Source organism: Ursus americanus, chromosome 18 (genome assembly GCF_024610735.1).
Source record: "Ursus americanus isolate L20-20 chromosome 18, mUrsAme1.1.p, whole genome shotgun sequence".
Classification (NCBI taxonomy): Eukaryota; Metazoa; Chordata; class Mammalia; order Carnivora; family Ursidae; genus Ursus; species Ursus americanus.
Window position 1 is genome coordinate 8,132,524 of NC_142144.1, and position 27,990 is coordinate 8,160,513.

Below are 27,990 nucleotides of genomic sequence, written 5' to 3' on the forward strand. Positions count from 1 at the left end.
TTGTATATCTGAAGTATTTCATAATAAAATAAAACCTGAGGTTGAAGAGAATCAACTTTTGCAAGGCCATCTGATGCAGCACTAAATGGGGGAAGTCTTAGTGGTCAATCAAGGGGTAGGCTAGGAACAAAGGTGATTAAAGCATTGGCCATTGCGTCATAGGCTGGGCGCGGGCAGTCAAGACAGAATGCTGGGATTCAGGACAGCTGGATCTGGGAGAATTGAGACTCTGAAAATCCAGGGGTCCAAGCCTTTGCTTCTAAGCATTTTTCTGTCCCCAACACACCTGAGAGACAGATGCACACCCATCAGCAAGAGTGGTTTTCTATCTAGAGAGCACACAGGGAGAATGGGTCCAGGCCGAGCCCTTACCTGGGACCCCTCCACAGCTGCCTCTATGGTGGACTCTTTCCCATCACGCAGGCCTCAGCTCAAACGGCCGTTTCCAGAGAGGCCTTCCCTGACTTCCCACAGAAAGTCATCCTCCCCCACTGTTACTCTCTGCCATAGCCCTTTATTTTCTTAGCACTATCCATACTCTGTAATTCTTTTTCTTTTTTTTAAAGATTATTTATTTGGAGGGGCTCCTGGGTGGCACAGCGGTTAAGCGTCTGCCTTCGGCTCAGGGCGTGATCCCGGAGTTCTGGGATCGAGCCCCACATCAGGCTCCTCTGCTATGAGCCTGCTTCTTCCTCTCCCACTCCCCCTGCCTGTGTTCCCTCTCTCGCTGGCTGTCTCTATCTCTGTCGAATAAATAAATAAAATCTTAAAAAAAAAAAAGATTATTTATTTGACAGAGAGAGAGAGAGAACGTGCACGCACAAGCAGGGGGAGCAGCAGGTAGAGGGACAGGGAGAAGCAGGCTCCCCAATGAGCAGGGAGCCTGATGTGGGGCTCGATCCCAGGACCCTGAGATCATGACCTGAGCTGAAACCAAGAGTTGGATGCTTAGCTGACTGAGCCACCCAGGCGCCCAAGCGCATTTCTGTATTTTTCAAATGTCTGTCAGAAATGTGTCTTACTTCCATTTTTTGCCTTCTACAAATCATACATGGAGTTCATGAAATCTGTCGCCACAAGCGTGATTCCTAAGTGGATAACATACAGATAAAATCGGGGATGTCTCTGTTTGCCGCCGCTCCGCAGCAGCCCACCCTACACCCCCGCTGCCTTGCACAAAGTAACTCCCGCCAACAACCTGGGGCACGTTATTTCAGCTCCTTTGCATGTCCATCGACGTGTTTGGGAATCGGCTGAGATGTCACTGCCTCAGACAAACCTCCTTTTTCGATGTCAAAAACCTACTCCTTCCTGTGTCGCCTACCTTATTTTCCTCCCAGCTCTTGGGGCTATCCGTGTTACCGGGTTTATGTCTGCTCATCTGTGTGGTTTGTCTTGCCCCCCTAGATTGTAAGCTCCACGAAGGGACCTTGTCTTGCTCGTCGATGTATTCCCAATGCCGCAAACAGCACATGGTAGGAGCTCAGGAAAGATTTGTGGAATCAATGAATGAATGAGTAAATGACTGAATATACACATGTGTGTTTACCAAAACAACTGGGAATATACTGTAGGTATTGCCCTGTGAATTGCTCCCACCTCCACCCCCCGGAATGTTACGTCGTGGAAAACTTTCCATGCCAGTAAATGAAGGTCCACCTCATTCTTTTCAGTGGCATCATTAGTTTTCACAATTCATTCAATCAGTACATCATCCACTTATTCAACCACCAGATACTTCCTTTGTGCCCTCTCTCTGCACTGCTCTAGGATCGAGGGATACAGCCGGGAATAAACTGAATAAGCCCCCCCCCCTGCTCTCATGCTGCTCACATTCTCGGGAGGGCAACAGATACAGAGCCAGTCAACGAAAACACAAGTGTCAAGAAGAAACACAAGCCAGTGTGCAGGGCAGAGGGTGAGAGGCAGGGCGGTCAAGGGCAGCCTGTCTGAGCAGAGATCCTACTATCAAGGAGAGGGTGCGACCCCGAGGACATCCGGGGAGGAGCAGGGGGGTGGGAACAGCAGGCTCTTCCTGAGCGGGCGGAGGAATTAGCAAGTCAATGTGGGTAGTGTGGAGGAGAGGACCGGAGAGGCAGCATGGCTGTGTCACGCAGGCCCCGGGGCGGGAGGGGGGGGGCAGTCAGGATTCCGGGCTCTACTTGGGAGTGGGATGGGAAGCCATGACAGCTTGCAACATAGGGGTGACCTGACTTGACATTTAAAAGGACCACTGCGCTGCTCCACAAGAAACAGAACAGAGTAGAAGCGGAAAGTTGGAGATGCACAGTGCGGGCAAGAGAGGATGAGGTGGCATCAAGGGTTGAGAGCAGTCATGGTAGAAACCTCGAGAAACGTTTGAATTAGGGGTATATTTTGAAAAAATCATCACAGGATGTGCCGAAGGATTAGGTGTGAGACAAAGAGAGGTGTTAAGGATTTTTCCAAGTTTGGCCGGAGCCATTGGACAAACGATATGACCATTTACTGAGAGGCATGATATGCAAAAAGATTGCCTTCGATAGCATTTCTATTATTTCCCTATGTTAGTTATGTTCTTAGAAAACCCAATACATTTTTAAAAAGTGGGGCAACAGGGGATGGAGATGTGCATATAAACATGGCATCAGTAAATCGAATGTGCTAGTAAAGCGCAAACGCCCTCTCTTTGACTTAATGTAAATTAAAACCTCATTACTCACCCTGATTACGAGGCTAAAATTTGAATATTTCCAAGCAGATTTAAGTAGCTTGTTTTTCTATCTCTCTAGCTAGCGGCATAGGAGGTCCTGAAATATACCTTGAAAAACATGTCGGTAAAGTCTTTCAGTGACAGTAAGCTCAGGGAGCAAATCCATGTAGGGGTTTGACTGAAAGCAGAGGTCATGGTCGGGGTGAAGGGAGAAGCACATTTACAAACACAGAAAGAACGTAGCAGGAACATAAAATTTCTCATAAAATTTCTTACCTCTTGTTCTTCAAGAACCAGTAAGTCCTGTCAAACCAAATTTTGAAAGTTATGGCCATGCTTAACAGTGATGATTTTATTCTGACTTTCTGTGAAAGCCAAGCTCCTGTGTATGCCACTCCCCACCCTCACCCCCCAGAAGTGCTTAAAGTGTTCCAGTTTTGCTGTACAGAGTTCTGTAAACTACTTGGTCATCTAGGAAAGTCACATTACAGCACAGCGACCTGGAAACAAAGACGACGCATAGCAGCTGGAAGAAATACACAGACACCCAGGTTTCTCTATCTATTTAAAGCTAGCTTCTCACGCATTGCTTCTGGAAAGATTTTGGCCAAGGAAAGTGTAACTACGGTATAGCAGCCAGAAACAGATGAATAACGTTTTTTAAATAGCACCAGCCACCCTCCCACTTGGTGGGAAGGTGCCTTCTTTATCATGCGGTTTATTTTCTGTTTACTTTTTGGATCTGAGACCTTTTCTTTCCTCCTCTCCCCAACACCTGTGGCTCAGGGCTTCCTCGGGTACACCTACGGAAAGCCGCTGGCAGCAGCGAAGCCACCGCTACCGAGGGGCGCACACACGTGCACACTCGCACACCCGGAATGGCGGGAAAGCACGTGGGCAGACCCTTGTTAAGGGAAAGAGAGTCAAAACACAGATGTCGGGAAAGCGGAAGGTGTCTTTTGTTTGGTGAAAAACAGGCAGAGTTATGATATAAAGAGGCAGAAGGTTGCCATATCCTGCTTCCTGGTCCTCGTTGATTCCGTGGAAGAGGGAAAGCACACAGGCATGCCTGGGCAGACACGAAGTCCGCCGAGGGGCCACACTCAGCGGCAGGATGAAGAAAGAAGCATCCCAGGGGCTCCACGGGTTTTAGGGCCTGTGTCTGGGGGTCCCGTCCGGGCTCCAAGAAGGGAAGGATTAAGAATATGATAACTTGTACAGATGAGGTAATAAAGGCACACTGGTAGCGGCATGTTTATAATTCTAAGCTGCTTTACAATTTGCTATCAGGAATTAGTTCTTAAGCATCGCATGGCTTCAAATTGCTTAAGGTTTAACCAAACACACCCATTTTGGCCTCAGTTCCACCTGGGGTTGAGTCAGGGTACAAATGCTATTTTAAACATTACATGAAAACAGAAGATAAGGGACTTCGCAACGCTCTGTATTTGGGGGTAAGCCGAGAACTGATGACTTTATTTTAAAAGCTAACTATTTTAAAGGCATGCAAGCAAAGGTTGCTTGTGCTCCCATCTATCCTCCTCGTTCCCTCTGAAGTTATTTCCCTGAAAAGCAGATGTAAGCACGATGCTCCCCCACTTTGAGACTCCACAAGCTCCCTGCTGCCTCCCAGATGGACCTCCAGCCTGCCTCTCCAGCCTCTTCCCTGTCACCTGGCCCTGGCGTCTGCAACTCCCGGAAACTCAGCTCCGACACATGGCTGGCGCTACGTGACGACTGCCCGTGTAAGTTTCAAGGGGAGAATTTCAAAGCTGTATCGATAGCAATAAGACAAAAGTTTGGCTGACATTTTTGTGATGGCCCTTTACCTAGATTATGACTCTAAACTTTTTCCTCCCAAGGCAGATCGCTTTCCCTTAGCAGTAAGTCTTGAGAAAACCGGATGGATTCTGGATACCTTCTATTCTCTACGGTACCCCGTGCAGTGTTCTATGTTACAGCTCAACAAACACAATTTGTGCTTTACTATTAAAAAAAAAAAACCTCACACTCCACACAATTCTACATCACTCAGTAAAAAGATGGGCTTTTAAGCCAGTAAGGTCCTTCTGAACATACACCCTTTTGGTTCCTGGATCAAGGACCATAGAGTTCAGTGGTTCTCAGTTGCGGCTATGCCTCAGAATCACTCATGAAACTTCTGAAGAATGCAGATTCCCATCCCCACCTGACAAATCGGAATCTCAGCTGTATGGTGCTTTATGATGATTGTTTTCAAAGCCCCGCAGGTGATCCTGATTCGGCTCGGATACGAGGCTAAGAATCACCGATGGTCTGTCTGTCCTCATCTAACACTGTGATCCGATATATATACCATTATGAGACATAAAATTCTGTTACCTTTTGGATCTCGGGATGAAAAATTTCTCTGGGGCCTTTCTCAAATTTGTCCAGGTTCATGGCACTGAAATAGAAAGGACAGAATGAGCCACAGCATGGTGGAAACTTAACACGGAGCAAGTCTCCGTGCTTCAGAGAAACTAAATAATATCGCCTAGAAAAATCACAGCTGGATTCCCTGCAGGGCCGGCACACAGGAGATCAATGATCACCCAGGGTGCTCAATGAATGGGTACATGAGAGTAACCAAAACTGCACGGTACTTTATTTATATAACTGGCCCTGGATGGCACTCATCTAATAGGAAAGGAAGGGAGGGATGGGTTTCAGGCAGCCTGACTAACCTCCAAGATTCTTACTTTTATTTATCAAAAAAGTAGTTCATTGACATTTACGTAGCAGTTAAGGATAAAATGAAATGTAAGTAAGACTACCTGGTGTTTCTTCCTTCGCAATTCCTCTGCTATTTAGGGCAAAAGGCCCTCCTTAACAAGATGGTTCTTTCACGTTAGAGTGTCAACCTCCTTGAGCCTAAGTTCCTCTAGAGGTAAAACAGGGAGTTGAAATGCATGATCCCTAAGGTCCGTCATCTCGGAATCCCATTATTTGTAAGGTAAACACAGTAATAGCTAATATTTATAGAATACTTATCATAATGTCGGGCAGCCTGCTAAATGCTTTCCATGGATGACCTCATTTAGTCTCTGTGAGGCAAGTGCTATTTTATCCCCATTAAATTAATTTACTTTAAAAATTTTATGCCCATTTTAAAGGTGAGGAAATTGAACTAGGATAACAAAGCTGGTAAGCAGTAGAGCCAAGATTTGAACCTAAACTTCCCTGACTCCAGTGCTATTTTCATTTCCTTTTTAAAAAGTTTCCAAGCTCAAGATTGTTAACAAATAAAGATAAATATTTTTCTTCTATTGGCAGCAACTGTAGAAGTTTTGATCTTCTGCATCTTAAAAAAAACGTATTCTGGCTGAAATGTGCTCTGGCTACATGACTGGGGGGCTAAGAAGTGGAGATCTGACTCATATGACTAAATGAAATCATAACGAAATGAAATGTCTTCAAATACAAAGAAGAAAGGAGCTGGAGTAACTTCTTTTTAGGGAAAAAAAAAAAAAGCCACGGATCTTAAGCCAGTATAATTCTAAGTACTCCTCTCAAAGCCAGGTAAGATTTACAGCTCCTTAGAAGCAGCAAGATATTTCTGTGCTTAATAAAGATGTTAACCTCTTCACTGATGCTTTCATAGCGCAGGCTGCAGACTGCTCGGGAGAAAAGCCAGAAGGCCGAGAGCAGAAAGGAGAAGGTCTGCAATTTGGAGACCAACTCCAGCTTGAAAGGAGATCTAAACATTTTTGCTTCTGAATCTCAGTGCCCCTTTCATCAGCCAGACTTGGTCCCTGACCGATGGAGTCCAGATTGTCACTCTAAGAGACGTTCCGGCAAGTGTGCATTGCCGTGGGGACACTGAAAACACCATTTCTTCCCCAAACCAAGCTGCAGACGAATCGAGAGTAAAGCGCCAGGGCCCTGGGATAAGTGTTCCTACTCACACAACTTGGGCCTTGGTGGCTAACAGCCCAAGCGCAGGGATGACAGGGACCTGGGTTTAAATCCCAGCTCTGTAGTTTACCAGTGTGAGATCTTTGTCAAATCCCTTCACTTCTCTGAGGCTCTGATTCCTCCTTGGTGAAGTGTAGGTAAGAACAGATATGCTTTGTGGAGCTGGTTTAAAAATTTCCTAAGAGAATGACCACAGAGCATTTAGCACCGTGCCCTACAAATGGAAGCCACTGTCACTGTGACGTAGCCTTCTGGCTGGACTGGACGCAGCAAGAGGTACCGCCAGCGTGGTGACATTCCCGAGGGGGGTCTGCCGTCCAGCATGGGAGAGCTAGGAGGGGGACGGAAAGGTGGGGGCAGGAGCGGCAGCTGAGCGAGGAGCAGCTAGACCGCCTCTTCATTTAACTCTCTTTGCAAAGAATAAGCACATTCTTCTCTAAGAAGCATTTGCTGACATACGAGTTTCTATTTCAAAGCAGGAAAATGAGAGGAAAAATATTTCTTGATTTTCTTTATGAAACCGAAGTATCTGCATGCCCGCAAGAAAAAAGGAGCAGGCTACGTAGGCAGTTCGGAGATGCGTAAGAGCGGAGCTTAATTCCCACCACACGCTAGCTGTGTGTTGCTCTCTCTCTGAGCTTCCACCTCCGCCTCTCCACAGTGGGCTAACAGCAGTCCCTGTCCTACAGGCTGCTGTGAGGACAGCAGGGCGTACTGCATGTCAGAGGCGTAGCAAAATGTCTGGGACGTGGTCAAGGCTCCAGAAAGTAGAGAAGTGGTATGAGAACGATCGCAGGAGAAAGACACTTATAAAGGCTTGTGGTGTTGGGTTCCTCCTCTTGAGTACTCACCTTAAGATGGACTTCACAGAGAGAGTTTTTGTGGGACTGTACGGAAGGCATATTTTCTGGGTACCCTGAAAAGTCAAAACACCGGATTCGTGAGAAGTTTGGCAGTTTCCATCTCTGAAAGAGCCTTACCTGGCCATTTAGAAGAATATATGAATCTATACATGAAGAAATACATTCTATGGTGGAAAAAAGTCTTGCTCAGGCTCGACAATATCTTTCACCATCCCCCGACCCCAACATTATGGATTTAAGCATTACTCTTCAACGTATGAACTGGTGGGTCCTTGGTGTCCTGGTGCAGTGAGCAGAGGAGCCATCTGAGATGAGAAGGGGTTTGGTCTCTGAGCCAAGAGTCACATCAGCCTCAAAGACAATGAGAAGAAAGCAGTCTTTGCGTGTTCAATGGCACCTCCAGCTGATATCTCCAAGTCAAAGGCTTTCTGAACTAGAAATCACTTGAATCTTTCAGAGAGGTTTTCATAATATATACTTATAGATTTTTCTGTGTTTACTATTTTTTTTTTTAAGTAGGCTCCATAACTAACATGGGGCTTGAACTCACAACCCCGAGATCAAGGGTCACATGCTCTACGGACTGAACCAGCCAGGCGCCTCTCTGTGTTTACTGTTTAAACTCTGTTTCCTCCTCTCTAAATGAGCACGCACTGTGACTAACTCATGGAAAATACTAAGTGGATATTTGTTGTATGAAAGGGAATGAATGAAGGGTTGCCTGAATGGTTCAGGCCCGTGCCCACACCACCCAGCAGAGATGAGCATATCATACTCTTTTTATAATCTCCAAAAAAGATATGATACAGATTTATAATCCACAAAGGATTTACACTGTATGTTTAGCTGAGGGGATTACGATGTAGTACACATTTAAAACTTTCTTTCTAACTTTGACTAATAATAAAATTGGCAGCACAAACAACTAGAAAAAGGCACAGGACATTTCCTGTAGGAAACTGGCAAGGAAGGATATAGGATTTTCCTTGTATTTTCGAGATACACATGCCAACTCATCTGTCCAAGCACTGAACACTGATGACAGAGGAGTAGAGTTCTTCAACCTCGTCAAGCCAATGATCTCTTTCGGTAAATTAAACATTCACACCCATGCCCCTGTAGAACTGGGAACCTCACCCCCGCTCCATGCTGGGGAGTGTGACTTTCCAGCTAACTATCAGAAGTTGCACTAGACAGAGCCCTTCTTATGGGTTCTCTATTAGCCAGTGTAGTTTACGTTACAGAGATTTTAGGGGATTTCCAATATAGAGGAATATTATGATGGGAACAGGCAGGTCACCTGTATGGGATGCCAACCCTTCTAGAAGAGAGTCTTGAATCTGACCTTCTTGTTCGATCCCTGCCTTGGCTACTTCTTCTTCTCACCAAGTGCACCAAATGCAGTTTTAAAGAGAAGCCAAGGGCAGCCTGAGGGGGGAATGTACGGCATAGGAGAGGATCCAGCCCCAGCCTGGCTGATGGTAACATCTTCATAAGCTGCCTACATGGATGCCAAGCCCCAGGCTCGGGGGGATTGTGGATTTGTATTTTTCTTCACCACACACTGGCAAAGCTCTTCCTCCCCATCTTCGCCCTCTCGTAGCTTTGCAGAGTTGCTCTCCAACAAAAAATGCCTTTCAGTCCTGTCTTCCAGTGGGACCAACAGAGGCACAGTCAGAGTCAAGTACACGTACCTATCAGGCAACACCAAGTGATCACTGCAAGGATATGGAAGTGCGTGTCGGACATTACCCCCTTTACGTGGCAGGTGTGTGTGTATGTGTGTGCACGCACTCGAACCAGTGTCTGTAAGACCACTGCAGTGATTATCCCTGAGTAGTTGGACTTTGAGCCTCTTCTTTTTACTAGCTGCATTGTCTGGATGGAATTTGTACAGTAAGTATGGGTTTCTTTTTGTTTGTTTGTTTGTTTAAAGTCTTTTCTTTGTGTTTAGAAGAAACACAGCACAGGGGCACCTGGGTGGCTCAGTTGGTTAAGTGTCTGCCGTTGGTCATGCCTCAGGTTATGATCTCAGGGTCCTGGGATCGAGCCCCATGTTTTGGGCTCCCTGCTCAGCAGGGAGTCTGCTTCTCTCTCTCCCTCTGCCTCTTCCCTGGCTTGTATGCTCTCTCTCTCTCTCTCACTCTCTTTCAAACAAACAAAATCTTAAAAAAAAAAAAACAAAACATAGCACAGATAGACAAGACTATTTAAATCAGGGTTCACACATTTAGCTATTCGTCTGTTTTAGAACAAAATGTGAGCTCATGGCAGAGGCTCATCGCTTCTTTGGGTTTCCTGCAGCCTCCAGCACTAGTTTTGGGCCCAAAGGGGCTTCACAACGGACCCCTCCTGCCAAGCTCTGCTTTGCTTTTTCAGTCCCTCCCATCCCTTCAGCACTGCCACTTGTAGCTGGTGGCAAACGCTTGCCCTACCCTGGCACACAACGCAGGGTCTGGATCAGAGGCTCGGGGGAAGGCACCGCACTTCTCAGTAGAGGCGGGCTGACTCATTACGCCAGCCCCACCGCCCTCACGGGGTCCTGCGGTCCAACTCACTCCTCCTTGACTTCTCCTAGTACCAGCAAGAGGAGTCCCAGAGCTCCTAATTTGTCTTGTCTTCCTTGTTCCTTCTTTATGGAATGCTCCCTGCCTGCCCCTTCCCCTACTTTTTTTTTTTTTTTTAAGATTTTATTTATTTATTTGACAGAGAGAGAGAGTGAGAGAGAAAGCACGAGCAGGGGGAGGGACCGGAGGAGAGGAAGAAGCAGACTTTCTACTGAGCAGCTCGATCCCAGGACCTTAGGATCACAACCTGAGCCGAAGGGAGACGCTTAACTGACTGAGCCACCCAGGCGCCCTCCCTTACTCTTAATGTGGCTAGTTCCCCTTCCTCCTGCAGGTTTCTTTAAATGTCACCTCCTCGAAAAGCTTTTCTGCGCTATCTGATCTGAAGTTGGTTTCCTGTATCATTCTGCCTGCTCCTTCAGAGTGTTTCTCACAATTTATAATGCAACACAGACAACATCTCTCCAAATTAAAATAATCAAAATTCCCCTTGCAGGGGCTCCACCCTCCCTCCTCCAGTACCCAGCAACCTTCCCAGGCCAGGAGGTGGAACGGCTGTTACCGCCTGAAGGCAGAAGACAGGACATGGAGAAAATCCACTCCAGAAAAGTGGCGGAAGTACGAAACTGCCCTTGTTTGGGTGGAAGTTAGGAAGAGGGAAAATAGGGAAGCTAAGGGGTTAGATGCAGGGGCCCTTGATTCTGCCGTTCAGGGGGCAGGCTTGAGGGTGAGAGACACTGCAAATAGATCAAGATAAGACCTGGAGACACCTCAGAACATTTGGACTTGGGGCTCGCTTCCCAGGCACAGCCTTCTGGAGGAATCCTGAAGTCCAGGTAGAACCTGTTTGAACCTGATGAGGGGCAGTAACTCGGCAGCTTCCAGCGTGGATGGTCAGTAAGATCAGAAACAGAAGCCTAAAGCAGGGGCGCCTGGGTGGCTCGGTCAGTCGTTAAGCGTCTGCCTTCGGCTCAGGTCATGATCCCAGGGTCCTGGGATGGAGCCCTGCATCGGGCTCCCTGCTCAGCGGGAAGCCTACTTCTCCCTCTCCCACTGCCCCTGCTTGTGTTCCCTCTCTCGCTGTCTCTCTCTCTCTCTCTGTGTCAAATAAATAAATAAAATCTTAAAAAAAAAAAAAAAGAGCCTAAAGCAATGCTTCTGCCCCTCCCCACCTGCTCTATGGCTTGCAGGGGGTGTGGCGGTGAGAGGGACAGAGCTGAGAGGCACAGTGACAAGCAGAGACCTGGGATCGGGTCCCAGAGGTCACTGTGTGCAGTGATTTCACCACAAGGGGCAAATGGCTGGGACTATGGATTTCAGTTACAGGTACTTTCCAGTGACACGAAAAGGCCAGAGGGGACCATTTATCTCTCGAAGGAAAGAACCCAGAGGGCCCCATGTGGGCTCAAGTTCCTCTCGTCCTGCCACCGTGAGCTCTCATAAGCCCTCTCCCCATGCACCCAAACAGCAACTTCATGAGGAGCACAGGGAGGGGAAAAAATTGGAAAGACTGTCCAAAAGAGGCAGAGTCATCCAAAGAGAATATTTAAACCAGAGAGACTGGAATAGCGTAATTAGCAAACACTATATAAATAAGTTTAAAACAAAAACAAGGGGCGCCTGGGTGGCTCAATTGTTAGGCGTCTGCCTTCGGCTCAGGGTGTGATCCTGGAGTCCTGGGATTGAGCCCCGCATCGGGCTCCTCCGCTGGGAGCCTGCTTCTTCCTCTCCCACTCCCCCTGCTTGTGTTCCCTCTCTCGCTGGCTGTCTCTCTCTCTGTCAAATAAATAAAATCTTAATAAATAAATACATACATACATACATACAAACACAAACAAAAACAGGCCAGGGGCACCTGGGTGGCTCAGTCAGTTAAGCATCTGCCTTTGGCTCGGGTCATGATCTCAGGGTCCTGGGATCGAGCCCCCGCAACAGGCTCCCTGCTCAGCAGGGAATCTGCTTCTCCTGCCTTTCCTGCCCTCCACCCCCACCCCTGCTCTTGCTCTCTTTCTCTCTCTCTCTCAAATAAATAAATAAAATCTTAAAAAAAAGCCCAAACAAGCCAGAAAATGGTCTTCCTGGTGCAGAAGATCAGAGGCTTTGGACAAGGGCACGATCACTTCTCAGTAGGCGAATGATGGGAAAAGACCGTCATGGGTGCAGCTGAGAACAAGCACAGTCCTTCAACATTATCTTCTAGCACTGGTACATCAACTCTGCTCCAGGACCGTTCTGATGATGGCAAGACTGACCCCCATTTCAGCGGCATGGGGAGGGAGCTGAGAGCTAAAACCTTTCTGCAAGAAATCATTCACGAGTAAGAGCTAACTCGGGTTTACGTTAGATTTTTAACTTGAACCTGCTTAAAAAGAGAAAAATTTCTGCAACATAACATGGACATTTATATAAACAGAGGCAGCAGAGCACACAGGTTAGGCTGGACTTTGGTGTCATTCATTAATTCCTTCAATAAATACGTCTCCAGCTACTTCTATGCGCCAGGTACCAGACTGGGTGAGAACAAAGCAGTTATGTGGCTTACCTTCGTGGAGCTCACAGTCTAGGGAGAGAGACAGGAGTCCAAAAATTACATACAGAATTAATTATGTACAGCGCTGACGGCTCGGCGTGCAGTCCTGGCTTCTCCCTGGCCTGCCGCCTTCTGGCCTGTGGCCTCGGCCACGTCATTTAACTCCCCTAAAGCACAATAATACCTACTGAGGTAATGCATTGGGAAGATCTAGTATAGTATGTGGCATATAGTAAGTGCTCAATAAATGCTAGATTTTATTGTTAGTACTCTTACTATTTTTAATCATCCCCAAAAGTTCCTAACTACAATTTATTCTGTAACGGTTCCTAGAAATTCTTTCGGCTTTTTGAAGTTGCTGTATAGGTATGCATGCATGCAACCGTATTTATACACGTGTGTGTATATACAAATTACTGTTTTTTTAAAGTGTGTGTATATAAAAAGATGACTGTTTCTTTACACTCCTGTATTATTTCTTTCTCAAAAATACATACACAGCAATTTTTGAGATACTACGCTTCTGAGATAAAATGAGCACACAGTGATTACGTAATGGCTTTCTTTTTTTTTTTTTTTAAGATTTTATTTATTTATTTGAGAGAGAGAGAGAGAGTGCGTGCAGAAGTGGGGGCTGGAGCAGAGAGACAAGCAGACTCCCCGCTGAGTAGGAAGCCCAAAGTGGAGCTTGATCCCAGGACCCCGAGATCATGACCCAAGCCAAAGTCAGATGCCCCACTAAGTCACCCAGGCGCCCCTAGGTAATGGCTTTCAACAAATGCATCCATAAAGCGAGACCACCACATAACAGGACTAATGTTTTCTGAGTGTGGTTTATTTCATTGCTTCTTAATTATATACTGTACTCACCGATTCAAGAGTAGAATGTTCTATCCTTCAGGTGTCTAAGCAGTTTAAGATCTGATGATTTGGGACACTGTGTAAATGTGGATTTTCAAGCAAGATCTCACTTAATACAGTTCTCAGCACCCCGTGAGCCACAGCCCAGAATTTTCCCCAGTTTTCAAAGAAGAAAATGTAGAGCATCAGCAATTTTCTCAAATTGACACGAATGAATTTGCTACTGATGTAATTTGACCCTGGTTTGCTTAAGTCCAAACCCTTTGTTCTTTCCAGTGTCTGTAATGCCTATGAAAAAATTCTCTGAGAAGCAAAGGAAAAAAAAAAAAAAAAACCCAAGGGAAGAAAATAATGAGAAAAGGTAAGAGGTGAAAGACAGAGATCAACTCTAAGAATTATGAGAAGAAATCAGAAAAGAGAAGAAAAAGCCGCAATAGTGACCATAAGAGAATTTTCCTGAGCTACAGAGAGGCCTGCATTCCTGAGTTGAAAGGACTTGCCTTCGTTCAGGTCACTGTCCTCAGAAGCCACCACGGACAGAGGGTACTTATCTTGTTAAGTCTTGAGTCATCTTCCTACCTCAGGAAATTGATGAAAGGGGCTAAGCCTCAAAGAAATTCTAGAAGCACAGCTGATTGAGTGCTTGACTGAATGACCCAGGGAAACAGGAGTACCCTGTGGGCTGTACCCCTGTAATTGTATTATATTCCTCTAATAAATTTTGTTTCTTTTAGTTGAAGGTGAGCCAGCTGGTCCGTCTCAGTCTTAGTAACAGCCAAGGCTAATACTCTGTACAATACCCTTCTGTATTCCACTGGCCAGAGACGGAGGGAATGGACATGTCCGGGTAGTGGCCTGTGTGGGAGAAGTTGTGGTTACACTCAGAGCTTGAAGGCCGCACCTCTGAATGGTATAATCCTGAACATCCAAACTCAAAGAACCTCATAGAAAAAGACTCATCGGAACCACTCTGACAATGACACTAGTCAAACTGGGTGATGGTGAGGCTGCAGGGCAAGCCAGGTACTTACTGTTTTCCTCCAAAGAATTGCTCGGTATTGAGGGACACGCTGATGGTTTTGGTCAGAGAGGGTCACAGACAGGAAGAAGGGGCTCTTCTCTGCATCATTTCCAATGTAATTCTGATGGACTGGAAAACAGGTTTAGAACGGTGAAGACACACTGGTTCTTCCAGGCCCTGGTGGGAGTAGACACTTTTTCCTTCCCATGTGAGCAGGGAACAAGAATCCCAAACCCCACTCTGGAAAGAACCTAATCACGCTCCCATTCCCCTTGGTAGTGACTGGTTCAGAAATGAACAGGTGACCAATTCTGGCCAAAAAGACAGGAGGAGAAATGGGTCAAGCAGTTTCTAGAAGGGCTTCCTTATTCTTGGAGATGGCCTTCTCCTTCCTCTGGACGTGGCGATGTCTAGAAGTGATGGCTGGAAGTGCTGCAACCACCTTGTGACCCTGAGGAGGGCCAGCCTTGATGACACCACTGAGCCTCTGAATCCACCAAGTCCAGAGCCTGCCTTACCTCTGAGTTTCTTGGCACCTAACTGATAGCACCAGCTTTCTCTAAAGTCACCACTGCTCTGCGCACTATGCTTTTGAGTGTTTGGGAGGATGACAACTTCCCCGCTGACTTCCTTCTTTATAAAGAAATATGCCTTGTCCAGTAAGTGAACTTCTTAGCATAAAACAGTATCAGATTTTTAAAAAGACATCGTTCGGGTTTGATCACTCTCATTATATAGTCCCTGCATCACATCTTCTATAAACACGTGCATTAGCCTGATAAGCAATTTATCTACCTCCTCTCGAATCCTGAAACAGTGATTATTCTTCCCTTCCTAGTCTCTCCTGTCGTTAGCCACACTCCTGCTTTCCGGCTTCCCACATATGCTCACCCGAGCCCTTCACTTAAATGTACACGGCTATTAACGACTGAGCTCTTTGTGCCAGGCATGGGGCTTAGCTGTTTCTCCAGCATAGCTCACTGAAACTCCTGTTCAAACCTACTCGGTGTGTAATAGTAATACCTCCACTTTACAGATAAGGAAATTAAGTCTCAGAGAAGTGGGAGAGTGACCAGTGTAAAGTCTTGTGGTTAAGAATGGCAGAACCAGGATTCAGACCCATTTTAGAGTCCCTGTGAGGGTAGGGAATGACTGCCTTTACCAGCGTAATTGCCTGGCACATGGTAGGTCATAAATACTTGTCACCAAAACTTACAGGACAATGCCTCTCTAGTTCTGTGGCGGCCCTGGAGCTCAGGGATCCATTTCTTTTCCTCGTTGCCTTGAACTAAGTGTTCAAAACCCACTACAGACAGGGCACCCTGCCTTCTTAGGTCTAAAGTTGTTTTCCACCCTGCAAATTCTTACGTCTCAAATAGCTATTTAGATGATTGGATCCCCCTTTAACTCCCAAGGGACAAAAATAACTGATCAAAAAAATGTATATTTTTCATAGATATATGAAAAATCCTAGGGCTGAGACTGAATTGAATCTTTCAATTGACAAAGCTATTAACCTGATATTAGTGACCCTAACTGGTTAGTTTTACACTTTTTAGGGTATTATACCAACACTTAATTTTCATTTTGAATATCCTTTCTTCCCAACCACCATAATGGCATAGTTACCTTGTCCTAAAAAATACTTGAAATACCATCTGGTGTGGTATTCTGGGTTCTCTAAGTGCACGTCTGTTCTTCGCCACGTCCCTGGCAGAGCGGTTGCATTCTGTAATCGAACAAAATTGTGCCATTAAGAGGCTTATTCAGAGAGTAAACAAGAAGCGGGCAATGAACCAGGGGCCTAAGAACCAGAGGAGTCATGCCAAAAGCGTACAAACAGGGCTGTAAGCACATGTTCTCATTAGAAAAGACACCACGTCCACATCACAGAAGCATCCTGAAGGTCCTTGGAGTAGAGGAGAAAGAGCCGAGTGAACCAGCACACTCAACATTTCCAACTTGAGTATAAACTTGAAATTTCTCTCCTTTCTGGTCTGAACCTTCCAAATATTTGGGAGTTGGTGCCCCCTAGAGGCACGCCCTTCTGTTTGTACCCCTGTAACAGGCCCATTTCACCTGGAATACATCTCTGCAGCCTCTTACTTGAATTCATATTTATTTGTAGAATTAAAAAAAAATTGTCAGGAAGTAACACAATTAATGGGGAAATTATGGATAAACATATTGAATAATCTGAATCCTCTCTCCAAAGATAGTCACTATGAATGATTTGGTATGGTTTCCTCTCACTCTTTTCTTACATTAGACATATTTTTCTTACCAAAATGCAATCATACTGAAACTCCATTGGCATCTACTTTGTGTCTTGCATCTACGGCAGACGACTGGAACATACTTTTCCGACTCCAATATGCCTCTGGTGATTTCCTAGATGTTTGTGGTCACTGGCTTTATCATGTTGAAGGGGGGTTTCCTTCAATTCCGAGCTTACAAAGAGGCCATTCTCAGGAATCAAAGCCGAATTGCACTGAAAGTTTTTTTGGCAACTATTGAGAGAATACGTTAAATGGGGGGAAATCGCAGTAATGTAATGAATTATACTACTGGCTCTTCTGATGCTGAATGGTTCTTAAATTTCTGGAACCCATCCTACTAGGTCATGGTATAGAGTATTCGTTTGATACACTGCTGGATTTTTAAAAACTGAATTATGTATCATATTTGTTAGTGAGATGGAGCTTAATAGGTTTCCTTTCTGTATGAATTTCTGTCATGCTTTCAGAGTTATGTTACTTATAAAGTGAGTTAGGATGCTTCCTGTCTTTCTCCTGCTCTGGAAATACTGACACTCACTGAGACAGCTTTAAGGGTACTTGACATGCGTTAGCCCCACCGCATCTCCACCAACTTTATGACATAGATTTTATCTTATCCCCGACTTTCAGATGAAGAAAGTGAGGCGCGGACACTTCAGCTACGCTGCCTAAGGTCGCCGAGCTCATAAGTAGTGGAGCTGGAATGGAGTCAGTGCCAATTACGGAGGGTTGCTTTTTTTCTTTTTAAAAAATTTTAACCATTACGTCATTGTCTGTCTTCTTTTTTATGTTCTGCCCTTTTATTCCTCAAGGAGTAAAAAAGTAGGTTAATGTTTCTTAGCATTATTGTGTTTTTACTGAATTTTCTTGAGTTTTAAAAATCAGCTACTGATTGTATGTGCATATATACATATTTTTTAATTTGGAAATAATTTTGAGCTTACATAAAAGTTGCGGGAATAGGACTGCACAGAGCATCTGTATACCCTTTAACAGATTTACCTACTGTGAATATTTTATCCCATTTATTCATTTGCTCACATACACAGATGTAATTTTTTCTGAACCATTTCAGACTAAGATGCACAAATAATAACACTTTATCCCTAAATGCCTCAGTGTATATTTCCCAAGAATAGATATCTTCTTACATAACTACAATATAGCTTTACCAACTTTTATAAATTTAACATGGATACGGTACCTCTAATCTACCATCTGCTTTCCAATTTTGTCAACAGACTTAAAAATGTCATTTAAAATATTTTCCCTCTTGAGTGCAGGACGACTGAGTTGTCATGTCTCTTTAGATTCCCTTCTTCTGGAACATTCTACAGATTCTGCCTTTTACAACACTGACATTTTTTAAAGACTACAGCACGCACCTCCCCTCTTCTTTTTTAAAATCGAGCATGACTCATTCTGGGTTTGTCTGATGTCGCCCCACGATGAGGTTCAGGTCATGCATACCCGGTCGGAATGCTACACAAGTGGTGCTTGTCCTTCTCAGCTTATTGTACTTCAAGACATCCATCTGTTCCCCACTGGTGATATTAATGTTGATCCTCTGTTCAAGATGTTGCCTCTCAGTTTTGACCTTTTGGTGTGACTCAAGAAGAGCACATAATTGGATTTTATTCCCAGTAGAATTTCAGGATGATTCATTGTCAACAGTATTCACTTTATAATCATAAACCAGTGGCAATGCCGATCCAGAGTCCACTACGCCATGGGGCAGCATGCAGCTGTGACACGACCTTGGGGTCCCCCAGCCAGCCTCAGGCGTCAACTGACCAGACACAGGCAGGTTCTAACTCAGGCATCTGGCCTTCGCCAGTCAGACGCCATGGCAGTTGGCACCACTGTCCCAAGGCCCGAGATCCTAGACACCATCAGCGGAGCCTGGAGAGGAGACTGAAGGAACCAGGAACTTTGGCCTCTGGAGCTTCCCGGGCTTGCATGGCACCGCACCAGGTCCTAGCTCTGTGCCTCTCGAGTTGTGAAACTATCACCCGTGGGTCCACCCAAGACCTCCGCCTCAGGATCTCTGCGGGCGGGGCCCTCGAATCTGTAGTTTCGCAAGCATCCCAGGTGACTCTGAGGAACACTAAACTTTAAGAAGCAATGCTCTATGTCAGGGGTTCTAAAAGAATCCAGGGAGGGCATGAACTTGGGTAACGCAAAAAAAAAAAAAAAATCTTTTTTTTTTTTAAGATTTTATTTATTTATTTTGAGAGAGAGAGACAGCCAGCGAGAGAGGGAACACAAGCAGGGGGAGTGGGAGAGGGAGAAGCAGGCTCCCAGTGGAGGAGCCTGACGTGGGGCTCAATCCCAGAGAGCTGGGATCACGCCCTGAGCCGAAGGCAGATGCTTAACGACTGAGCCACCCAGGCACCCCCCCCCAAATCTTTATTTCCCTAACTTTTAACTAAAATGTAGTGTTTCTGGGGGACACCTGGTTGGCTCAGTCGGTAGAGCATGGCACTCCTGATCTCAGCGCTGTAAGTTTGAGCCCTACGTTGGGTACAGAGATTACTTAAAAATATCTTAAAAATTAATGTGTTTCTTACAATTATGAATGTATGCAGAAAAACAAAACAAAATGAAACAAACTACAGTAGAACAAGCAGCCCTGGTAACCATGTCTCTCTCTCTCTCTCTCTCTCTCTCTCACACACACACACACACACACACACAAATCATAGATACTTTCAGAACTCCTTAGAGTGGCTGCAGATATCTTGACTACTGTTTACAGTCTTCACTGTTCAAAATTGCAATAGCTATGAGTCCTGCTGCTGGATTTGTTATCCCATGTACCGATAAAAAAGGATATATATTACCGTATCATAAATTAGGTTTAAAAATCAGTCTGATAACTATTTCTTTTTTCTTTTTTTTTTTTTTTTAGACAGAGCATGCAGGGGTAGGGGAGGGAGAGAGACAAACTTAAGCAGACTCTGTGCCGAGCGTGAGCCCAATACAGGACTCGATCTTACTACCCTGAGATCATGACCTGAGCTGAAATCAAGAGTCGGACGCTTAACTGACTAAGCCACCCAGGCGCCCCTCTGATAACTATTTCAACACAACTGTTTTCCTTTGTAATCCTATGTATTTTGTTTTATGCATTCAAAAATATTCTGAGAAGGGGTCTACAGGCTTCACAGATTGCCAAGGGGGTGAAAGGACATAAAAGCTGACCCCCATACTCTAGATCTTCTGAAGCACTGAGTCTGCCTTCTCCCCTCCCAGAGGTCTGAACACCGGCAACCGCAGGACAGGATAACATCGGAGGAGCGTCTCAGAGTCAGAGATGGGACTCTGGCCAGTGGCATGCCCCATATCTCTATCAAGTACAAAGTGTCAGTTAATGAGGTTTTTAAAAAAATGATCCAAAAGCTAGGTACTTAACTTTTGTCTTCATTCAATCCTTAACTAAAATGGGGGGGGAACCCCGACCCCAAAAAGTTGTGAGTCTCACAGAGTGAGACACTTCCTGTCCCTTGTTAAAATCACCTATAATGAGGTGTAAAGACAAGAACACATGCAGGAACTGACAAACAGAGGAGACTAAAGCGAAGAAACAAACAAAAAGCCCCCTCTGCCCAAGATCGGACGTGCCAGAATGACTCCAAAAACGAGCACCGGTTTCTGATGGTATGTACCAGAAGTGGACAGGAAAGTGCACAAATCTTGAGTTACTAGTAAATGATTTTTAAAACATGTAGACACCCTTGGAACCACTCCCTGGATCAAGTCAGAAAACGTTTTCTCTTTACTCACGTCTTTACTCACCTGTCAGCACCCAGTCATGCTCCGGAAGGTAACCATTACTCTGACTTCTATCAGCACCATTCGTTTTCTTGCTCTTGAACTTCATAGAAATGAAATCATATCATGTGTATTTGTTTGAGTCAGGTCTGTCCTTCGGCACCACGTCTGTGACGTTCACCCATGTTGGGGATGTAACAAGTTCACTCTCTCCCACTGCCACGTAGCTGGTCCCCAGGGTGAACACCATGGTTCACGTATTAATTCTCCATGAGGGACATATGGGCTCCTTCCAGTTTGGGGTCATTAGGAATAAAGTCACATGAGCAGTCCTGTGTCTGTCTTCTGGTGGACACAAGCACTCATTGCTGTTGGGTTTGTATCCTGGGACCAGAGGAGGCAGACATTCATTTTTAGTAGATACTGCCGAACTTCCAAAGGGGATGCACCAACTTACACTATTAGCAAATGTGGAGGTTTCTAGCTGCTCCCTGTCCTCTGACCAGCTCTTAGTGTTTCAGGCATTTTCCTTTTGGTGGTTCTGGAGTAGGCGTAGTAGTGCCTCATCGTGACTTTAATTTTGTAATAAACCTTAAGTCTTTGAAGTATGACCTATTTTACACAGGATTTCAGAGATATAGAAACTTTGTCCACAGCATTTAAGGTGACAATGACACCAGAAACACTTCATTTATTTGATATCAACAAGCAAGTTTGGAGGAAATCCTCTGATTTGCCCAAACAACTAAAGATTAACACTGCAAATGCTTACGGTTATTTTATGCCCTTTTAGATAAACGTTTGCGAAAAGGTATTATGAAGAGTAATAAACGCAAATTTTTCTATGTTGCAGACATGCCTGACCATGCCCACAGTGTTAAATGAGTCCTGAAACTAAGAAATCCTGAATCATTCCTGTGTCAAATTCCAAAGCCCACAAAATCTCCTTGTTGACTTCATTTTTTTTTCTTTTTTAAAAGATTTTATTTATTTGAGGGACACCTGGATGGTTCATTAAGCTTCTGCCTTTAGCTCAGGTCATGATCTCAGGGTCCTGAGATGGAGCCCCACATCGGGCTCCCTGCTCAGCAGGGAGCCTGCTTCTCTCTCTGCCTGCTGCTCCCCCTGCTTGTGCGCTCTCACTGTCTCTGACAAATACATGAATAAAATCTTAAAAAAAAAAAAAAAGATTTATTTGAGAGAGAGAGAGTGAGAGAGTGAGAAAGAACAGAGGGGGCGGGAGAAGGAGAAGCAGACTCCCTGCTGAGCATGGAGCCTGAGATCATGACCTGAGTCAAAACCAAGAGTGGGACACTTAACCGACCGAGCCACCCAGACACCCCTTTACTGTATTTTATTTTATTTCATTTTATTTTGTTACCCTATTTATACTTGTGGGATGTGAAGGAGGAGGACTGAGAGAATCTGGCAGGATATTTTGAGGAGAATGTAATCAAAATCCACATAGAACACCCTCATTTTATCTGACTGCTTGCTCGTGTTCAACTTCAAACAGGGAATCTGCACCACACACTTGGACCACAGATGAGACCCCTAGTTTTATATAACACCTGGGAGTTTTCATAGTCTTTTCCAGAGTGAGCTCAATTAATGAGAGAAAGCATTTAAACGGACTTTGCTTTAGTTTCTAGGTTTAAATTGCTGAGAGAATGCTGGCAGTGAAGAAGATGGATTTAAAAAAAAATAACACTAAAAACTTTTGAATTGCAAATGCAAATAAATATAAGCTAGTTGAAAAAAATGAAACCAGACACAAAGTAAAATCCCTTTCTCTTCCCGTCTTCCATGCCCCTGTACACATCGTTTTCCTCTGATAACCTCTTGGTGTGGATAGTCTCAGACCTTTCTTTGTATGGATTTACAAAGGTGTGTTTGCTGTATACATATGTGCACACATCACACATTCACATCCATGTCCACATATACACCTATATTCACAACACACACATATATGTATATACACATAGAATTTGTTCTCATAAATAGGATGCTGGTGGAGCTGTTACACTGAAACTTGGTTTTTTCCACTAAAGAAAATATCTTGGGGCGCCTGGGTAGCGCAGTCGTTAAGTGTCTGCCTTCGGCTCAGGGCGTGATCCCCGCGTTCCGGGATCGAGTCCCACATCAGGCTCCTCCGCTATGAGCCTGCTTCTTCCTCTCCCACTCCCCCTGCTGTGTTCCCTCTCTCACTGGCTGTCTCTCTGTCAAATAAATAAATAAAATCTTAAAAAAAAAAAAAAAAGAAAAGAAAATATGTTAGGGGGCGGGGTGCCTGGCTGGCTCGGTCAGAAGAACACGCGACTCTTGATCTTGGGATTGTGAGTTCGAGCCCCGTGGTGGATGTAGAGATTACTTAAATAAATGCAAATTTTTAAAAAATCTTGAAATATTTCTATATCAGTATGTTTAGATCTACCTTGTTCTTTTTAGCGACTATGCAGATTTTTAGAAAAATTCACCACCACAGTTGAGTAGAGATATGTAAACTATATAAACGGCATAAAAGGACTGCCATGGAAAGTCAAGGCTCTCTATCTTCTTTTGGACCTGCCATTTCCATTTTCTAGAAACAACTACTGCTTAATTATTATGTATCCTTTTGGAAACTCTCTTGCATAGACAAACTTACTTACCTTTTTGTCTGTTTGTTAAGGAAATGGGATGACATCTACTAATCATTCTGGAACTTGCTTTTAGGTCTAACTGTATCTTAAACAATTTTCTATAGTATTACATATACTACTGCCTCATTCTTTCTAATAGCTATTAAGCATTCCATTGAATAAATATATCATAATGTATGTAATTATTCCTTTACTGATGGAAACTGAAGTTGTTTCCAGGTGGGTTTTTTTTTTCTATTTTAAATAACCTTACAATACACATCCTAGCGGAACTACTGGCCAAATGGTGTGCACATTTTTAATTATTGCTAATTGCCCTTCCAAAAGATTGTACTCGTTTACATATCCCCCAACAGGGTATAAGAGAATCCTCCCACATGAAGGAAGATTGATTTATGAAAAGCTGAAAGATTGTCCCTCTGCACCACAATATACTAATTGATACATACAAGTGAGCTGTAAGGGAGGTCTCCAGTGATCCACCCGGGGGTCACGCTCCTTTTAATTAATAATCTGAATGAGCACACAGATGGCCGGGGAAGCACATTTGAAGGTAATATAAAGCTTCTCAGTGGGTTAGCTAATAGGACAGGTGACAGAATCAAGATGTAAAAAAAAAAAAACAAAAAAACACCTCTTGACAATGAGCAATTACGGACACACTAATGAGATTAAATTTAGTATGGACAATGGAAAATCTTACATTTGGGGACAAATCCAAATTGCACCAGTACAGGATGGGGAAGGCCAGGTGCTACAAAGCAGGAATTTGCACCCATTTTACCCATCAGGAAACCGAGGCTTGGACAAGTTGAGTCATAAACTGGTAAGTGATAAAGTGAGGACTGAACCCAAGTTTGTTTGAAGCTAAAATTGTCTCCACGACACCTCGAGAGAGACTGGGGCGAGGGGAGCACACTGACGGTTCAAAATGAATCACTGGCTTCATAGAGAGAGTGTGCTTGGCAAGGAAGGGGATGCGCCCACTCCACCCCTGGCTGTGTGGGGGGCACCTGGAGCCCGGAGCTCAGTTCTGACCACTTCAACTTAACATTAACAACCTCACGTGGGGCCCATGACCAGCAGTGAGGATGACGAGGAGCAAGGAGCCCACATCTTAGGAGAAAAGCAGATGTCCTGGAATGCTTGAGGCCCATCACGGTGAAGAGGGCTAAGCCTTACAGAAAATGTAATAGAAACCCCGAGGGGAAAACACAGATAAATTCTGTCCAATAAAAAGACCGCTGGGGACTTCCTGAGTGATGAGGTGACCCTTGCTGGGTCTCTCCAGGGCTTCAGGATGGGGCCGCTCACTAGAAAGACCAAGCCTTGATCAGAAGCTTCTAACTTTCAGCCCCACAGTGAATCCTGTGGGAGAGGAGGGCCTGCAGATCGATTTAATCATCGATGGCCAATGATTTGATCAATTGTGCTGATATGATGAGATCCCTTCATGGTGGAGTCCAGGGAGCTTCCATGTTGGTGAAAACATTAAGGTGCTGGGAGGCTGGTCCTCCCAATGGGGGCATGGAAGCTCTGTGCCTGCCCTCGCCCTCCAGTACCTTGCTCTGGGCATCTCTCCCATTTGGCCGCTCTTGAGTTGTATCCTTTGTAATAAACTGGGGATAGTAAGTGAAGTACTTTCCTGAATTCTAGGAGTCATTTCAGCAAATCATTGAACCTGAGGAGGGGGGGTGTGGGAACCCCTGACCTTGTAGCCAAGTGGGACAGAAGTGTGGGTGACCCGGGGACCTGATACTTGCGACTGGCATCTGAAGTGAGGGCAGTCTTGGAGAGCGAACTCCGGGTAGTTAACGTCAGAACTGAACCGAATTGTAGGATACTCAGCTAGTGTCCAGAGGAAAACAACCTCTCAAGGAGGAAGCAAGTTTCCCGTTCCCGCAGAAGTGTTCCAGCAGGGACCGATGAGCTGACTGTGGTGAAGTTGGTGCAGGGACTCTTGTCCTGGGTGGGGGACTGGCCTAGACAACTCTAAGGCACTGAGAAACAGTCGACGGACTTCTTACCGCTCAGTGATGAAATGTACAGCAACGGGGAAGCATTTAGGAACAGCATTTTGACATTACTGTGACACACCGAAGTCATGCTCAGTGGGCTCATTTCTTTAAACAGAGTCCAGACCCATCTGGGAGTTACTCAGTTTGGTGAGGAATTACATGAAGGGGGTGCTGCAGACTGGTCACGCATAGTAGGACCACACCAAGTTCTGCAACAGATCGGAAACTAAAAAGCGGGTCCTTTATCACCAGTGGTCTGAGAAGCACTGCTCAGAGGCCTGGGGCTCACTGTGCCATCCCTGGTGAGGCCCTGCTTGACCACCCAGCTAAGGAGGGCTCTCCCTCTTCCTTTATACCACGCCCCCATCTGATTTCCCCACGGTACTTACCAACACTTGCTATCTGCCTGTGTATCTGTGTTACCTGTTTATTGACTGCTCCGCCTGCCAGTCCTTGAGGCCACCAGGGCAGGAAGCTCAGCAATCTTACCCACTCCTACATCACCAGTGCACAGACTACCTGGCACTGAGAAAGGATCCGAAAAATGAGGGTTGAATGAATGACACGATGTATTACACGATAAAGTACTCCTGATACAACGTTTGTTTTTGGTAATGGTGGGCTAGGTTATTCAACCAACCCTCCCACAGCAAAAAACTAAAACTGCTTGAAAAATATTAAAATCATCTCCTTAAAAGTCCTTGGCGTGCTCATAATATAGTCTGGAATTACCAGCCCAAACAGAGGCAACTGGGAACCCAGACAGTTAGGAGGACCACGGACATCTTTTTTAGCTTGAGGATATTTGTCAGTCTGGGCGAAACTAAACTTGGGCTTTGGTGGCCTCAAGAGACCAGAGGGCAGAGCATCAAACCCCCAGACCTGCTGAAGCAGGTCAGTCTAATAGGAGACCCACCCGCACTAAGCTGGGGCCCCAAAGGGCTACACGTTCGAGAAGGTAAACCAGAAGAGACCCCCTGGGTCCCAAAGGCTACAGGGAAGGTTGTCAGTGCCGAGGAGAGCTGAGCAAGGAGTGTCCCCCAGGTGTTATACCCACAAGACAGCCTCCATGTAAACCCGCAGCTCTGTTCTGCATCACTGGGGTGGTTTGGAAAGTCTCATGCTGGGAATTTCGTTTTCAGTCTCTGGCAAAAGAAAGTGCAAACCCTCTCTCCGATTCTGACATCAATTCCAATATGTGTTTTTTCCCCACATCACCAAGCATTTCTCCGACACCAGCTGGGTGTTCTGAAATTCAACTCCGTTCTGACACCGTCTACCTGGAGACAGCCTGAGATCCCACAGGTGAAAGGCTCAGTCCTACCTGTGCTTCTGACCAACCAGCTATAGATAGGAGGTTCCAATGACCCCGTCCTTGGGTTCAATTAATTTGCTAAAGTGGCTCACAGGACTCAAGAGAAACATTTTACTAACTAGATTACTGGATTAACTACTAACTAGATTCATTATAAAAGGATATAAGTCAGGAAAAATGCACAGGGCAAAGTATGGGGAAGGGGGCGGAGCTCCCATGCCCTCTGGGCGTGCCACTCTCCCCAAATCTCCCCGTGTTCCCCAGCCCAGAAGCTCTCTGAACCCCCATCCTTTGGGTTTTTATGGAAGCTTTGATTGATTAAATCATCAGCCACTGGCAAATGAACTCCATCTTCAGCCCTTCTCTTTTCCCCAAGGTTGGAGGTCAGGGGTGGGACTGAAAGTTCTAACCCTGTAATTGTAATGGGAGGTTCCTCTGGTCACCAGCCCCCATTCCTAGGGGCTTTCCAAAAGTCACTTCATTAACATGACAAAAGACACATTGCTCACCCTCTACACTTAGGAAATTCACAGGTTTGGGTAGCTCTGTGTCAGGAACTGCGAAAAAGACCAAATACACATTTCTTATTTTAAATTATGATATAAAACTCCCTACCAAAAGGCGACTCAACTTGGGCCTCCTATCAGTCCTAAAAATTCATTTTCAAGAGTGATACCAGTAAACTGTTAGGCGGTCATGCACTCAGGGACACACAGTAGGCCACTACCCCATGAGCACAGGCCAGGAGAAAAATCACACAACAGAAAGCCCCAGCAACGTCACAGAGTGAAATGATCTGTCACAGATGGTAAAACCGTTATACTGACTGTGTGGAAAGAAAGCAAGGCAAATTCAACATTGTCTTCAATGAAACAGTAAGTATAAGAAGTGACTGAGCCACCTTGAATTAGGCAATGCTTCTTAGAAATGACACGAAAAGCATGAGCAGAAAAAGAAAATCTAGGTAGACGAGGCATCATTACATTTAAAAACGTCTGTGCTTCAAAGGACACAATCAAGGAAGTGAAAAAGCAATCTGCAGAATGGGGGAGAATTTTTGCAAATCACAGATTTGATGAGGGTCTAGGATCCGTACTGTATAAAGAACACTTAAAATGCAATAATAAAAGGAGAAATAACCCAGTAATGAAATTACTTTGCAATCTGTTTCTTCGTGCATTTGAAAAATTTTAAGCAGCTACAAATACTGTCCCTTCTAGTGCACGGACGGCTTTAACGGACTCCGAGCAAGCCAGCCTGGTTTCCCTCTGAATCTCCCGTGCACTCAGGTCTTTTATCAGGGTGTACATTAACACTGGCCGCAGGCTTTCAGCTGAAGACCATCAATATAAAACACAGCCACAGCGCTCCAACTGAGCACTCACGCTCGGTGGCTCTGGTAGAAACAAAATTGAAAACAGTATTTGAGCCCTGATATCATATTTCCCAGAGAGGCAATCTGAGACAGGACTGTGTTTTGGACACAACA

At 45.2% G+C, this 27,990-nt stretch overlaps 1 protein-coding gene across 1 annotated transcript in view; it reads right to left on the minus strand.

Moving 5' to 3' along the window:
• Positions 1 to 27,990, minus strand: part of GARNL3 (GTPase activating Rap/RanGAP domain like 3) — a 141,901-nt gene that overhangs the window by 49,623 nt on the left and 64,288 nt on the right. The window contains exons 5-9 of the mRNA XM_045790907.2: positions 16,100 to 16,199; positions 14,481 to 14,599; positions 7,480 to 7,544; positions 5,054 to 5,117; positions 2,969 to 2,995 (exon numbers count right to left, since the gene is read on the minus strand). Coding sequence (XP_045646863.1) covers positions 2,969 to 2,995; positions 5,054 to 5,117; positions 7,480 to 7,544; positions 14,481 to 14,599; positions 16,100 to 16,199 — 375 coding nt within the window. The remainder of the gene's footprint in view (positions 1 to 2,968; positions 2,996 to 5,053; positions 5,118 to 7,479; positions 7,545 to 14,480; positions 14,600 to 16,099; positions 16,200 to 27,990) is intronic.